This window comes from Coturnix japonica, chromosome 8, assembly GCF_054131305.1.
Source record: "Coturnix japonica strain WE chromosome 8, WE-NBRP24, whole genome shotgun sequence".
Classification (NCBI taxonomy): Eukaryota; Metazoa; Chordata; class Aves; order Galliformes; family Phasianidae; genus Coturnix; species Coturnix japonica.
Window position 1 is genome coordinate 3,615,707 of NC_140670.1, and position 16,526 is coordinate 3,632,232.

Consider the following 16,526-nt stretch of genomic DNA (forward strand, 5'->3'; position numbering starts at 1 on the left):
ACTTTCCCTTTCTCAAACAGCTGGCTTTTGTCACCCTGAACACATGATGCCTTCTGAGAATCTCTGTGCTTCCTCTGAGCAGGACGCTTCTTGTTATTTAAAACCTTTCTTTACCTAGTAATTTACTTTGGTTTTCTTCTTCCCAATATATTTTGCTAGCAAATTCCTACTTATTTGTTTTTACCAATGCAATTATTATCAGGCACTGCCATATCCACTGCTGCCTAAAACCCAGGCCTCTCCAGCAGAAGGCAATACCCCATCTATGACATTTTTGGGGGCACAGTCTCACATCAGAACACCAGTGGCTCAGTATGCCTTGCAATCAACACTAAAGGCCCCCCAGTTCAGATTTACTGCTTAACCTTGCCATTTTCAACCCTGCTTATTAAAAAAATTAAGTTACACTAAAATGTAAGATTTCATTCACTTATATCAAGGAAAACCTTTTAACATTAAGCTTTTTCTTGGTGATGGCCAGGACCTTAAATCCTAAGATTTATAAAATGAAAAATAATCCCTGAAACTTTATAAGAAGTTGTCTTGGACTTCCTTAATGAATCCCAGTCTTTGATCAAACAAAGTAGGACTTATCCTCAGCCATAACACTGCTATCTCCTGGGGGAGGGCAGTAGCACCAGTGCATGGAAGATGGTTTCTTTCCAGCATACCACTGAGCACTGTCTACACCTACATCAAAAAGGACATTGATCACAGTGTATCATGATATGGCTTTGAACCAGTCGGTCAAGAAGGCATCATATCCCCTTAGTGATTTCCAGGAAGGTGCTATACCCCCATAGCCATTTCCCTGATCTATATTTCTGTAAGCATCTTTTTTTCTGAGTGTCTTTGGATCAATTACCTGCATGTGGCTGCGGCCCATTGCACTTGAAACATCCAGATTGTCCTTGTTTCATTTTGGTTTCACACTGCTCTGCAAAAGTCACCTCCCATTGTATCATCTTTTAATATCTGACCCTGCTAACCTTTCATATATAACCTTAGTTTTCACTCAGTTTGAAAAAACACAAATGCCTCTTAGCTACTGGAATGAAGTAGTTTACTTCCTTTGTATCAGTACATCTCAAATTGGACCGAGATGATCACTACCTGCAGACTGAAACTTAGAAAATGGGCAGACATCTAAGGAATGGCCCAGTAGCTGCTCAGATTTGGAAACATTGATCAGAACCAAACAATTAACACGAGCAACAAAGTATCTGCCCTAGGATAGGTTGGTGCTGACTTTCCTGCCTTTTACATTGATGGTAGAAGATTTAACTTGAGCTACAGACTTTAGAAATGGAAAACAGCTCCTCATTCTCTTGAAACCAGAGATAAATCAGTTTGGTGAGCGCAAGGAGAAATAGCTATTACCATTGTAAATAAAGACTTCACTGAATTACAGGATTTGAAAGAGATCCGTGAAGGGTTAGCCAAGCTTTTCCCCCACAGTAAATAAAATTAATAACATTTCCAACCTCAGTGGGTGGGACACCATAGTCTGTCCAAAGCGGAGAGCTCTTTGCAGAACTTGGTCAGATACAGAAAGAAAGAGAGTGGAAACAGTCTACATGTATGCCAAAAGAAACACTAAAAAGTCATTCAGAGTAGCAGCACAAAACAGAAATGATAATTTGAGATTACACAACGCGTTGGTGCAAAAGGAACATGGTGGTAAACCACTGTGAAAATCAGTGTGGATAAACAAAAAGCAAGAAAGGAATTTCCAGTAGTAATAATGATAATGGAATAGGCAACGTTTTATTCTTTGGTGTATGATTTCACTTCCTTCTCAGTTTATGCATAAGTCAATACTACTAAAACAGTCCAGATTTCCATCCTCCAGTGTTTCTGTCTTTCAGACAGCAACTGAGCTGTGGTCTTTTACACTGCTGCCTATTACCTTCAGGCAATTTAGAAAAGACTAAGGTAGAGCAAAACCAATGGAAACAGATCTGGCTTTCTCAGGGTTTATTTTATAGGGGCTGAGAGAAAGGACAGGCATCAATTCAAGGAACATGTTTGCAGTATGTGAGTCTAAAGAACAGTCTGGGTGTGCTTCGTGTAAGGTTCTGACGCAGGACAGACTATCTGATCGCATTAGTGGAAGAGGCACCAAAGTCGTTTGGTTTGATGACAGAATTACTCAAAGATGTTCACATCTACCACAGTCTATAGATACCTGCTATACAACACTTTCAAAGGCTCAAAAGGCCTTCAAAAGTTTCTGACGCATGGGACATGCAACTACAATGAAGAACACACACTTCTACCAAGGCAAGAAATGCTTCACCAAAGCGCTGCCCCTCGATGGGCTGAACTCCTTTGCCTCCTGGTTAGCTTAAGTAATACCAAGGTCAAGTACATAACAGCCTAGAGCCCGCTCCTTTAGCCCAGACTCTCATTGATCTAAATCCTCTTCCCTTTCCTCCCGCTGTGTCTAATTAAATCACTAAGCTCTAGGTTGCAGCTCACACTGTGCCCAGAATCAGCTCATCCAGCCCACAACTCAGCTTCGTTTAGTGCAATTGTGGGAAGATCAAAAGAAATCAAAAGCTGAGCTGAAGATGGGGGTGGAGGGATGGAGCAGCGCAGCTCCCAGGGCCAGGAGGGGTTAACCTGGACAGCCACCTGCCATGCAGCAAGGCAAGCAGGGCTCTGCCATTGCAGGCTGCCTCTCCAGCACCAGGCAACACGCTCAGCCCCTTTCTGCTCTCTGCCACAGCCTCTCCTCCGGCCAGCCCCATCCTTCCCTGCTCTCAGCACAGCACCTCTTCACCCACACAAGCAGACCAATTTCTGCTCCCCAAACTGGTGTCAGCTCTTCTCAATTCAAACCACCTACCCTATCAGCCTCTTGACATTTACCTGCCTGACAATAAAGCCTATAGAGAACAGATTGCTATGGCATTATTTAAGGAGTCCTGATGACTCACATGACTCCTCTGTCCTCACTTCTGGTGCTTCTTATTCCTTAAACACACGCCTTGAACCTTTCATTTCCTTCCCATGTATTCTATCTGCTAATCTGCTGCTTCCTCTTTTCTCAGCATTAATTAGAAGAAGCTTAAGGCAGTCACCGCTATAGATGGCAAAAAGCCATTCCCAAGCAGGAAAAGCTTACAGAAAAGTACAAAATCAGAGAATCATAGAGTAGTCTGCGTTGAAAAGAACCATAATGGTCACCCAGCTTCAACCCCCTGCTGTGTGCAGGGTCACCAACCAGCAGCCCAGAGCCACATCCAGCCTGGCCTTGAATGCCTGCAGGGATGGGGCATCCACAGCCTCCTTGGCAACCTGTTCCAGTGTGTCACCACCCTCTGGGGGAAAAACTTCCTCTTAAAATGGCATAAATGAGTTTGGGAACTGAGGAAGAACACTTCTGTTACTCTTCTAGCAAGTGGTGGGTCTGAATTAATTAACAGTTCATTTGAGCTGATTACTTAAAGCAGAACTGTACACTCTATTACATCCAGACAGTGCACTGTTGCAGGTGTTTTGATAGACCTGGATTCAACTTACCTTTTGAAGTGAGGTAGGATGTCCTAAAACCTGACATTAGCAACAGCATCAGAGCTCAGCTGATTTCCCGTGAGGACTGAGTTTCAGGTGATAATTCCTGTTCTGAAGTGTTTTGCCCTTAGCAGTAACAGGAATACCTGCGCAGATGCAGCAAACCAGTAACAGGTGTAACCATTTTTGCCCTCCCCCCAGAAACATATGGAACTGATCGCCCTTCAAGGATTTCATTAGAGAAAAATTCAAAACAAAGGGTGGAGGACAGGAATCCAGAGTTCACATCTGTTTTCCAACAGCATGAGTTAATGCCCTGACTCTACAGCTTGCGGTGAATGCTGATCTTGTTCATCTATTTGTCCATAGTCTCACAAGGCTTTTCATGTCCTGGATGAACATTAAGTAGAAATTGTTTTGCGGGCACTTCTCTTTCCGTTCACGATTACAACATTTCCCTCTGGCAACTACAGCAACTTCTCTTGTTAAATAGCAGCATTATGTAAGTATTCACATTATCTCCCAACGATGTTCAGCAGCTGGAATTAAAGAGGCAAGATGCCGGCCCCATGCAGTCACAGCTAACTGTACCAATTCTTGCTGAACAGGATCCACCAGACAGCAGGACAGGAAAAAAAATCATACCATGTTCTTACTCAGTCTTTACCTTGGAATAAGTGCCAAAAGCATGCCTGAAGAAAAATGGCAGGTAAAGACAGGATAAAGGTCTACTAACATCCCGCTACAGCATTCTACTTCCTAACCCACATTCATCTCAAAAGGAGCCTTAACCTGGGATTCTTACTACATCAGCTGCAAAGTAATAGACGTACTACAAACCTACAGGGGAGTGACAGTGAGGAGATTAGCTTGGCTTCTCTCTCTGGCAAATCATACTTCCTTCAGAATCTGTCCACGATCTTGCAGTAATTAAGGCAAGATGAGAACAGGCTGACTATTGGTCTGAAATGGGATTTATTCCAGTTGTTTCTGTTTCATTAAACATCTGTATCTCACAGCTAGCTCATATGGTGAAGCCCTTGAATTCAGGAAGTATTGACATACACAGCTAATGAGCTTTCTAACGCAGAAAGGTACACAGACATTAAGTAACACAGACCTCTGTTTCACTGCTGTTTCTCATCACCTGTGTTCAACAAGGCGCTAGTCAACAGATGAACAACTTTTCAGATATGAATTACTCCTTCACAGAGTGAAAATGTTCGTCCAGTTTCAAGCCATTATTTCCTTAAACCGGTGTAGTGTGCAACACTGGCCTGCTAAAGTCACCAGCTGAGTCATTCCCATTTGAAAACAATCAAGTGCTTCCCCCCTGAGTGTTATTCTCAACGCTGTTATTTGCTGTGGATTCACGGAGTTATTTCACATTTTTTAATGTGACTCAGATGGGTGGATGCAAAGTTGCGACAGCAAGAGGATGCAGTTTTCTGTATAATAATAAATAAAACAAGCATTATGCATTACCAGAGTCCCATCTGTGCAACATTAAGTTAAGAAACAAGGGTCAACTTCAGATTTGCTAATTTAGCTTTGTCAGGATGAAGTTGTATTTTCTCTAGGGAGAACAGGCATGTTCCATAGCTTGCTCCACAGGGGTTCCTGAGGCACAGTTGGGCTTATTGGCATCCGTGAGATCTGCGAAATGGAAGGATCTAACAGCTGGCTAAAAACAATCAGTAAGACACCATTCGCTAACACCCCATGCGACCCACCTTCGGTCTTGTGATTCAGGTTTCTTGCAGCTGATTGCTCAGGAAGCTGAAATCACAGATGCATGACAGCCTGAACCCCTCAGCTGCTTACCTAATGCTGGCAAAGAGAACCCAGCTTAGAGTGCTGGCACCAAGATGACACAAAGGAATCGCCTCCAGAGAGAAGCTGACTCACTGCTGGCCTTAGGCGTAGTACAAAATGTATTGTTTCGGAGAAGGACGAAGCTGTAAGTGGCAATGACTGTTTCATTCTGGTGATCTCACCACTCCAAGATACCTTCTTCCATTTGCTCACCAAGTGATACACTCCTCGGAAAGCTAATTCCTGGTTGGACAAGCTGCATACCTGTTCTTCCAAAATCAGCCTCTCCAAGCAATGCACTCTGCTTCCACATATATTCAATTACTGCTTCAACCCAGCAGTCAGGAAGTCAATAAAGAGGGTGAAAATAATTCACCTCCTCTTGAAGAATCATGAAACCAAGCCTCATTTTACATAAGGGATTCAGCAACCTCCAGGTGGTGAGAACGTCAGGTCACAAGCAGCTGGCAGATAACAAATAAATAAGTGAGGAATCCCCACAGACCCTGGTAGGCAAACGTCTTCTCCCAAGGGAACATCCACAGTAACCTCGCACCAATTTCTTTGTCCCTCTGTGCTAAGTCCAGGATGGAGATCATTCTCTTGTTTTCCTCTTCGCCGTGTAAGGCACTCTCCTTTCCCTACATGGATGGGTGTTTGACTGTATTTTTGTTCCTGGAAGTAATCTCCATTTAATTTTCTCTCTGTTTCGCTTACAGTCACGAGGGACTGCAATTCAACCTTTGCCAAGTTCATGCTCAGCCAGACTCCAGTCCACACTGCCAGATTTCATGCCCAATGATACGATCTTCCTTTTTATGGCACACACATCCTCTGCTGACATACAGCCTTTGTTTATTCTGTTTCTCCTCCCTAAGCGCTCCATAGTATCTCTATGACCTACTTGCTTTTGCCAAGCCTTTGGTTTGTCCAAGAAAGAGATGCAGAAAGGCTGCAAGAAAACAAAGTAAGGAAAACAACACAAAAAACCCCCCACGCTCCCAAAATAGACTCAAACCTTGTGTTTGCTCTCCCTTTTGCCAGACTGCCTGCTGGCAGAAATTCCCATCCCTGTTCACTGGTATGCTTTCTTTGGCTGCTGGTGTCTTGGGAACATCTCAACAGCTGGATTTTGTGCAAACCTATATTCATATGATCTCATTATATTCTCATATATGGACATTTCCAAGATGAATACGCTGAAGAATGCTTTCTCTGATGGTAATCAGTGACTGACTAACTTTCCAGAAGACAAATAGCTTTATAGATATCACATACTCTCTGCTACACCCAGATCTTCTGCCTTGCACTGAACAACCTACTTTGCAGTTTAACTGAATATTTTCTAACTCACAACGCTGATTAAGAGCTGTTCATCTGCAACCTCATTCTGAGTGCTTACCAACAGCAGGACTCAACTTAGGCAATTACCCAAGATGACCAAAACGCTTTAGACAGGTAGCCCTACTGAACATCAGAATCTTACTTGGCGTGTTTCTTTTGGCTGTATTTCCCTTGTGCAGGAAGAGCTTCTCTCACTATAGAAACAACCTCCAGAGTACGATACTAGAGGAAATCCTCACTGTTTTCTTCACTTCCCTGTGGGCACCAGATCTCACTGTGGTTAATCATAGCACCGTTCGACAAATAAGAAGGAGCCACCTTGGAAGAAAGTAGCTGTTCCATGATCCTGAGATGAATTCATTAGGAATCTGCAGGAAACATGCAGAAAGGGGCTGAGTGACCTCTGCAGCCGTGGTCCAGAACAGCAATTTCTATATATTTTTATAGCTTTTCTGGTGTAGAGGGAAAAACCAATTCTATGAACGTTCATTGCTTTTTAGTAGTATATTGCAGAGCACGGCAGAAAAGCATCCAGAAACCGGCTCCCTTAGAAAGAGCACAAGAGGGAGATTGCACTTGAGAAAGACACTTAGTATAAGGACAAAGGTCCAGGAGAAACATACTCAGGAAACAAAAACCAACTACTCATAAGCATCGTCCTGCCCCGAGGCTTCTCTCCAAAGCAGCACAAGGCTCTCACTCCTGCAGGTCAACATCCCGCTGGTAAAGAAGTGACCGGCACAGCATTGCATGTCCTCTGTCTGTTGGCTTCGCTTCCACTTCCCCCATAGTCTCAACACAGACAATCTCTTACTTCAGCAGTCATAGCCTCTGTACAGCATGTACAGCCTTAGTTGTACACGGGCTTTGCAGTGCATTCCTAACTTGCTCTGTAATATCTACTCCTTGATAAAAATGTAAGTTTGCATGGAAATCTATTTATTTTTGAACTCAGGCAACACAAAACGCTTCACAAACCTTTTTTTTTGTTGCTGTTCTTCCTGAAGTTGTGTAGGATTATTAATACTCCTTCAAAGGTAGGAAGCTAAAGACCTGCAAAGTGGGAGGGATGTGGCAGGTTGTGCCAGGAACCTGCAGCAGGATCAGGGCCAGAGGGCTACATCCTCACACACGGACACTTATCCACACGACACCCACGAGCTCTGAAGATAAACATTTAACTTAGATCTGCTCAACCAAGCACGCAGTCAGAACACCGTTGACGGAGCTATCTTAACGTACGGTGTTATCACATCTAACTTATTTCCAACACCTTCCTGACTGGGAAGAGCTCCGAGGAGCTTCTGTCGCTTTCCAAAGGCGAGGCATCACCAACACAAGGCTGCTGTGCTCAGTCCAGCAGAACTTTCGCCTGCCCAAAAGAGATTTTTCTCTGAAGTCCTGAAAACAAATGACACGAGACCCCTGTTTTTGCACAACCCTAACGATCCCACATTCCCCAACCTCCCTACTTCCCACACCCTACACCAAATCCTGCAGGGAAAGAAACATCCCGCACCCCTCCCCTTCCCTTTATCCCCCTCGTTTTCTTGCCCCCCTTGCTGTACTTACTGGATTCCGAGTTTTCCAGCACATTCCAGTTGTAGGCTGCATAAATAAATACAGGGTAAAAACTTTGGGGGAGCTTGGAGCGCTGCCAGCCTGCCTGGATAACTGGGCTTTTTGTGGAGCTGGAAGGGTGGTGGTGGTTTTTTTTTTCTTAAAGGGAGGGAAGAAAAAAAAAAAAAAAAAAGCACAGTTTCAGAATCTTGGCTCAGCCTGGGCATATTTCCTCCTAGCTCTGGCTAAACCTCAGCACGAACTGCTGGACGGACAGACGGAGCAGTCTATGCACAGCCTGGGAGGGAGCCTGCCGTGCTCTGCACCGGGACCAGAGCGAAGCGTGGGACCATGCTGCTCATCTGGGCACTGGCGTTTGCTGGAGTCCTGCAGGAACAGGAGCTCTTTGGTGAGTGACTCCAAGCTTGAAAAGCACAAACTGCAGCATGGTGAAAGACTTTGCATGGGGGCAGGAGGGGGAGATAAGGAATTGCTTCTTCTATGGGTTTTCTATGAAGGCGTCACAGGTATGCATCCTCTTCAGGGGAATATCTCTAATTCTGTGCTATTGAACCTGTCCTAAAGGCAAACTGCTTTCTTAGAGCTATTTCTCTACTCAACAGCAGCAGGGAAATACACTATCAATATATTTTCAGAAGTTGACATGTGCTGCACCTCCATCATCAATGCTCTGGAGCCTTTACAACAACACATACGAAACCTCACCAAACTAAGGCCGAAGTTCAAGGTGAACAGAGACAGAATCTCCTTTATCCAAACCTCCTTTTTAGATGTGCTGCTTAACAGTGCTGCATTTTTGTCTCTTCTGCTTTGGATTACTTGTTAAGATCCTTGAGGCTCGCAGTGCCTTCCTCAAATACCTTGGGAGTAAGAAGCAGAAACACACAACAGCTGATAAACTGGCATCTAAGCTGTGCTTTTATTAAGAGCAGGGCTGGTGCTAACCTAACCTGTAATAGCATTTCAGCTGATGGTATGGCCGAGAGCTGATCTGTTCAGCCAGTCCCAGGATTTATAGTCCCCTTGCTACCACAAACCTGGCTTCACAGCCTGTTTGCATTACGTGTTTTCTGCTAGCTGAGGCCCAGCATCATTCCCCCTCTGCTCAGACTGCCTGACAACACACAGTGTTTGTATTTTGTGGCAGGGCAGTGAGTTTCCATTACAACCCAAATATTTCCCAAACAACTGTTTAGTCCCTTCTCCCCCCAAGTACCACATGCTCTTCCTTGTCCTACCTCCCTCCCACACAACTGGCTTCATAACGTTTATCTGTGACAAACTGAATTATCAGTTCTAGCAAGGGCACTCTGGCTAGTTTCCACCCCAGGAGTACGGCAGGAAAACTGTTTTTGCTTATTTGCTCCCTATACGTATTATTTTATCTACAAGAAAAGGAAAAAGGAAAGAAAAAGCCTGTCTCAGAACAGCTCTCGCCACAGGGAGGCAGGAGGAAATAGTTATTAGTAAGGTGAGAGTTCCTGGTCTGTACTGGCTGGTTTCTTCAAGTCAAGCTGAGGAAGGGTTTGAGTTTGTGTCTGTCACAGCCAGGTGTGTATCGTGGCTGGCTGAAAGACTTCAAAGAAGTCACTTCTACTGTCCCTTTTCTACCTTTGAGATGAGGAACACGACTTCTTATTACAGATCCTTCCCCTGACCGCTACACCCCCATGATTCATCCATTGGTTTTTCCTGTTTTGTTTGGCAACAGTTCCTCTTAAAAATGGTTTGGGGTTGGACAGAATAGAGCTTATGTTTTTATTCAGCCATTAACAGGAACTATTTCATGTTCACAGCATCAGCTTTCAGGCGGCTCAAGGTGACAGGTTAGTGTGGGTGTCCAGTTGAAACAATTACAGGCTCCCACCTGCTGTCTGCAGCTTTTCATTCCTAGCTGCTACTGCTGGGTTAGTTTGTGAGATGGTGCTGCTGCTAATACAGCATTCACTATAGTCACGTGCACCAGGCCATTCGATACCTGCCCCATTTAAACACACTGCCATTCCTATAAAAAGCTCAGGGCAAATAGTTCTGAGGGTGTAGCGTCCCAGCAGCACAGTGTCTCCTATGCATTTATGCATGGAACAGAGGTGACCTGGAATCCTCATGTAAACAACTATCGGGCAATCAGGTAAGCAGGCCGGGCCCTGTGGCACACTCCAGTTAGATGAGCATACCCAGTACTGAGCATGCTACTGGGAAAGAGAAACTGGGGAGCCTAGTGTTTTAAGAAGTCTAAGTTCATCTGGCTTTTAATGCAAGAAAAGGCAAAATAAAGCATAAGGGAAAGTATTTTTCCCCTCAAGGCTGGGTAGATTCAACAAGTTTTGGACTGAATGGCCAATGATAAAGGCAATATTCAGCAATCAGAGGCAGGCTAATGTTTAGAAACCGAAGAGGGAAAAATAGAACACAACCAAACCTTCAGAACTGCCTATTTTTGCACAAAATCAACTGCTTGCACTCTCAAAGCAGTATTGTGCTCCCAGATGATCAAGCTTCAAAACAGTCTATTTAAATCCACAGTAAAACTCATGAGGTACCATCTGAAACCAGCCTGAGTCATCATTTGCTACTAATGAGCTAGCAGTAGTTTCATCTACACCCCACATAACAGATGTTTCCTTTCCCTATAGAAGCCCCTTCCAGAGTGGTTGCAGTACACACAAAATGTCTGCCAGAGGATAACACATCTTCAGTCAAGTTCCTAGAATTTTTTTTAGTATTAGGACAAAAATGACAAGATTGTCTTTCCTGTACTACGATATTTCTTTCTATGGCCAAAACTTATTCACATACAAACTACACAGCCACAGAGTCAATTAGCTGTAGTCACAGACTCACCTCACACCCTGTTCCCTGTGATTGCAGCTCCTATTACTAAGCACAGCCCAAAAGCCACATCCTCAGAAATCCTTATCCCCAGATACCAGTGGTCACCCTCAAATTTAGGGGCGGCATCAAATATTCCCCTCTCTGACCTCCTCCATTCTCAAAACCAGATTAAGCTCACCCATGTCACATAACTTACATTCTTTACATGTGCCACAACACACTTCCTTTTCTTCCCGAAATGGCTCATCCTCTTCTGCACACACAAGTATCTCTTATACAGCTATTAGCTGTAATTAATCCTAACACTTCGCCTTAGTTTCCAAACCAAATCCATACACATACAGAAATAAAGGGAAACATGCATTTGTAGCTCAAAACATCAGAATATCCTCTCCTTAAGAGCAACTTACTCACCAGCCACGTAAACCATCCTTCTTTTCTCTTTGATTTCTTGTAGCCATTTTCTATTGCAAAAGCGAGCATAAGACAACGTTCACTGGCCACTTGGCACAAGAAGATCAGCATGTTGGAAATATATTTCAAACCAAGAGGGGAACGTTTCAGTCTTACCTTCCTTTATGTAAAAATACACAAAACCCAGGTGCTTCATACACCCGAAGGAAACAGGAGGGTTGACATAACTGGAAACTAAGCTTGCTGTCTTGAAGAACAGTCCCCCAAACTAAACATGACTAACAGTCTTGGCTTAAGACAGACCTAGGTATGAAAGCATTAACATTGATAGACTTTTGAAGTTCCATCTTTCCCATACTCAGCAGCAAGTTAAACTCAACTACGTTTGCAAACCTTGAGTTAACCCTTTAAAGCTATGTTCACACATTAATGTTGAGTCCAGCGGTATAGTTCGATAAGAAACACTGTAAGCAAGGACTGGCAACTGCCTTTGGACGTCCATCATGTTCCTCCCAGCTGAGTTGGAAGGGGTCACCAAATTTACTCAAGTGATGATTTTTCTCCTGTTGGAACACAAATCCATCACTACCAGCTTTGTTTTCTCAGTAGGAGCTTTCCCATCACTTCTTGCTATATGCTACAGGAATAAAATAGTAGTGCCAAACCTAAGGTAGTACAAAAAGGAACATGCAGCGCAGCTTGTCTCCTCCAATAGCTATAAATGTTCCCTTCTATTCGCTTTTGTCTATCACATGACTTCAGCCTTCATATGCCATCTGGTTCCATTTTTGGTCTCACTTGTCTTTCATTTGGCCTGTGGTCTGCTTTGGTTTACCTCGCGCTCCCTGCTGAGCACAACATGAACTCTCAGTCAGTTCTCAAAACTACAATGGTTACAGAAAATGGCAAAATAAAAAGGTTTTTTTCAACAACTTTAAGACCAATAAGGAACATAATGGTCACTTAGCTCAACCTTCCCCATAACCCAGCCCAAAGAACCCAACCCAGTATTTTCTACAGCTAGTCCGTATCTTCAGTTTGACTTGTAAGGCATCTCTGGGAATTATCCTTATGAGCAGTACATGCAATGCAGAGGGTACTTTCAATTACCAACTCAATTCAATGACGTAAAAATGTGTTTTAACCTGCATTGGTGTGTTCCAGCTTGCAATTCTGTGAATCAGATGCCTCTGTGACACAGGTACATGGACAAGAGTTTGCTTATATATACAACTAATGGTCGGGGGCCAGACATAGAGGAGCAAAAATGCCATCTGGTAGCACTTCTACTGGTCAAGTGGCAGTTAACATTACCCTCTGATTTCTGACACCAACTTCAGTCTGAGATGCACATTTACTTATGTCTATGTATTATATATGCACACACTAGGTATATACCTATATAGATTTATATACATTATGAAAAGCTTTTCAGAAGTTATATACTCACATTTGTATTTAGTGTGAGAGCAGGTGTGACTACCTATCTGGAATTCAGATACTGGCACGTAAAGATCACATGAAGAAGTTCACACACCTAAGAGGCAATGACACAACCACTGTACTTCCTTACACCCAATAGCAAGCTTCTTGTTTATGAGGGTCCTGCTTTAACTTCTCACACAAAAGCACTTCTACCTGCTGGCATCCTTAAACCTCACTCAAACTCTGTTTCTCTGCTCCTTCTACTGGTTTCTGACGGTACTGCAGCAAAGGGCAGCAGAACCACCCTTGTATTAGGTGGTTCATTAGCCTGACACAAAGGACAAAATGTACAAGAGAGAAATTAAGTCAGAATTTCTAGATGACTGGCAGCATAAATAACTTAAGAATTTAATGCTTGCTCTTGTAAAAGCGTGGGTCACCACAGTGACTCAGATATATGTCGTATTTACATACAAAGGACTGGACGTGTCCATGAACAGCCCATCCCAGAGATAAAGGCTGTGGGCTAGCTAAATAACCAGCAGCCAAAACCTCAAGCCGAAGCTCTGAGAACAGCAGAACCCAAGGAACTACAGACCAAAGCACTGTCTGCCTGATCCATTGTCCCTTCCCAAAGTAACCCATCCTGGTGTGGTGGTGAAGGGCACCACAAGCACAAAGGCATCACTGCTGCGGTGAGAAAGCTGCCATCCAGGCAGAGACACAGGCCCTTCCTAACAGGACCTGTTCTGGGCAGCATTAGCTCTCCTGCATTTCCCATTGCTAGGAAATGCACAAAACTAAACAAGCCTGGCACACAGCTTATGGCTGCCCAAAACTCCACAAACAAACATTTAGGCCTGGTGCTGGCCCTCACCCAACCTTTCCACTCCACCTCGTGACTCAAGGCTGTGCCTCCAATATGATGGGCAGCAGTTCAGCATGCTGCTGAATCAGGCACGACACAGAGATAGAGCTGGGAATACTAGAAAGGTGGAAATCCTATTAATAACTGACAGTAAAAAAAGAGCTTATCTTGTTATTATACTATTGTTGGAGCAGAAAAAGTTAGATGAACAGCAGCCACTGCTTGGCAGCCTCCATTTCTGACACAAAAATCCAGCGTTTCCACATTGCTTTAGCTGTGATAGAAAAAACCAACATGTAAATAAGCAGAAGTTTTCAGAGCATGGTTTAACCTGATTACTTAATTGGAGAGTAACAACATTCCCAAAACACCACCGACAACCGTGAAGCAGCTGCCTTCAACATAGCTGCCATATTTCTAGTCTTGGTAAGCACTAAACGGGCACAGTACGTCTTTGGGATCCTGTCCTCACAGCACCACCTCCTGGCGAATGCACAAAAACCCAACCCTGCAAGTCCAATGTACTCAAATATACTGGCTAAAACTCTGCCAAAGCCTTTTTTAAACACCACCACACCTAGTTCATTAGGTCACGTTTTATTCCTCTCCTTCTCCCTGCCCTCTGCCCTCAAGGGCTCTATTCCAGTTCACAGCACACACCTGATACCATCAAACCGCTACAATCCTTACCAAAACATTTACACCAGATAACACCTAAATCCACAGCACTAACCTGTCACAAAACACTGCACCAGGTTCAAATCGCTGCTCTCACACAACACTATTGGAAACAGACACGGCTGTTCCTCCCGTGCCAACCATAACCAAGTTATGGAAAAGAAAATGCTCCACTAAAGCATAGGCAGCATCAGATACTGCTCCTACATGGAGTACAGCCATGGGTATATCCATATTTAACTGAGTTATTCCCACCCAGGACAAGATGCTCAATAAAGAATGCTCTTGAGCAAGGCAAATACAACCTCAGAAGTCACAAAGGCAAACGTTATGACTAAAAACGTCCTGTTAATGTAACTGTGGATGTTTTTCCAGCTGCTGCAGACCCCACCAGTCTGTTACCTGGAAGTCATGGAAGCCGGTGCCACGAACGTGATACAATGCACGAACGCTTAGATATTATTGAAGAGGTAAGAGCTGTAGCATTGGTTCCTTGAATACACTAAACCTCTGTCCAAATCTTTTAACTACAGAAAACGTTCTATTATAAATACTGTAATTTAAGTCTTGCCAAATAAAATTCTAATACTTGTGCCACTAGAGGCCACTATAACATGAAAAAGCTTAAATTGCAATCAACGAGTAAATCAGCTGTTAGTAACATGGGACAGCAGGATGCGCCTTTAACTAACACATTTGGTACACAATTCCTTCCATGTGACCCCTTGACTGGTTTTCTCTACATTTTTATCCTTTTCTTCCATTAGAAGGTAATAAAAACTGTGGAGCATCTAGAATCAGAAGTCAAATCACTGCTCAGTATCATCAGTGAGACAACATCAGACCTCCCCGTTGCCACAGGATCCCCACTGATAGACATTTTTGATGGTAAGTATCTAGTGGGACATAACCTAAGCTAACAACAACGTCACGTGTGCTATTCTGAAAGCCATCTTACCATATCGGATGAGAGATAATTCATTCAATCAATTCATTGCCGGGAAGGCCTCAGTTGAAATACATGGTTCAGTTCTGGACAGTGTCACAACCACCTCTGCCTATTTGCAACACACCTACAGTAAGTACTGCTCAGATTCAGGTTGTGCTGACTACCACCTTGTCCAAGAACTGCAAAGCACCTTCTTTCTGTGCTTTGATGAATCAAACAGTTCTCCTCTCTGTAAAGTAACAGGTATCACACTTTAACATTTATCCAGAAAAATTGATCCTGACCTTGTAACCAAGAATAACTACATCATATCTTCTTCATACAGATGCCGCTTTGTACAGCAGAGACTGAAGATAGATGAAAGTAACGAGGTGGCTGTTGTAAACAGTTGCAATTGATTTAAAAAGCTCCCTGGTGTTCTCAGAACTTGAGCAGAGATGTACAATCCCAAAAGTACTTTTCATTCTGTGTTCTTGTGCTTTTCAATAAAGAGCTATTTGCTTCTAGATATCATTTCAAAGCTTTGTGGTTTACATCTTTTGGTGGCTGCACTTCATCAAAACTTCATTTCAAATACAGCGTTCTCAGTAAGGAAAATGAGATCAGACAGGGTGCTGGACCAAAACACAGCTAACCAACCTCTCCATAGTTCAAGAAGATCTTCTTTCCCTGGCAACGAACTGAGGCCTTGCTATGAGTGCAAACTGCTGAAGAGACACTTTCAGTCGCAATTGCCTCTCGAGATGAAGTTAGATTGTCTGACCAAACCAGACACACGGCATGGTGTAGCTTTGGCCACAGTCACATTGCTGTCACTGACTGAAATAAGAATCCTGGATGCACATCCATGTCAGAACTTGCAGATAGACTGCACAGCCTGCTAGACTTTCCTATTAGGCTTATACTCCTCAGCCTGTCTTGCTGTGGTGACAACACCACCTCCTGTTAATTCCAGCATCGACCTTCCCATTTCATGGAGGAGCAAAAACCAAATACCTTAAAGACACAAAACACTCATTAAAACACTTAAAGGAGAACAGATGGGGGACTTGAAAGGTTTGGAAAAGAAAAGGCATATACTTTAAGAGAAGGAAAACG

The 16,526-nt window shown here is 43.6% G+C and overlaps 2 protein-coding genes across 3 annotated transcripts in view; one reads left to right on the top strand and one right to left on the bottom strand.

Moving 5' to 3' along the window:
• The window catches only part of LOC107315602 (uncharacterized), a 35,318-nt gene extending 26,853 nt beyond the window's left edge, over positions 1 to 8,465 (bottom strand). For both annotated transcript variants that reach the window (XM_085554959.1, XM_085554958.1), the window contains exon 1: positions 8,251 to 8,465. In XM_085554959.1, coding sequence (XP_085411085.1) covers positions 8,251 to 8,465 — 215 coding nt within the window. The remainder of the gene's footprint in view (positions 1 to 8,250) is intronic.
• Positions 8,466 to 8,513: 48 nt separating this feature from the next.
• Positions 8,514 to 15,948, top strand: PLAC9 (placenta associated 9). Its single transcript, XM_015866131.2, has 4 exons — positions 8,514 to 8,647; positions 14,855 to 14,949; positions 15,247 to 15,367; positions 15,754 to 15,948. The coding sequence occupies exons 1-4, from the start codon at positions 8,590 to 8,592 to the stop codon at positions 15,777 to 15,779; spliced, it is 300 nt and encodes a 99-aa protein (XP_015721617.2). The 5' UTR covers positions 8,514 to 8,589; the 3' UTR covers positions 15,780 to 15,948.
• Positions 15,949 to 16,526: the final 578 nt, after the last annotated feature.

Coding starts and splice junctions, on each gene's coding strand:
- PLAC9 (XM_015866131.2), top strand. CDS start 8,590: ATGCTGCTCATCTGGGCACTGGCGTTTGCTGGAGTCCTGCAGGAACAG. Junction 14,950..15,246: donor GCTTAGATATTATTGAAGAG/GTAAGAGCTGTA, acceptor TTCTTCCATTAG/AAGGTAATAAAAACTGTGGA. Junction 15,368..15,753: donor ACTGATAGACATTTTTGATG/GTAAGTATCTAG, acceptor TTCTTCATACAG/ATGCCGCTTTGTACAGCAGA.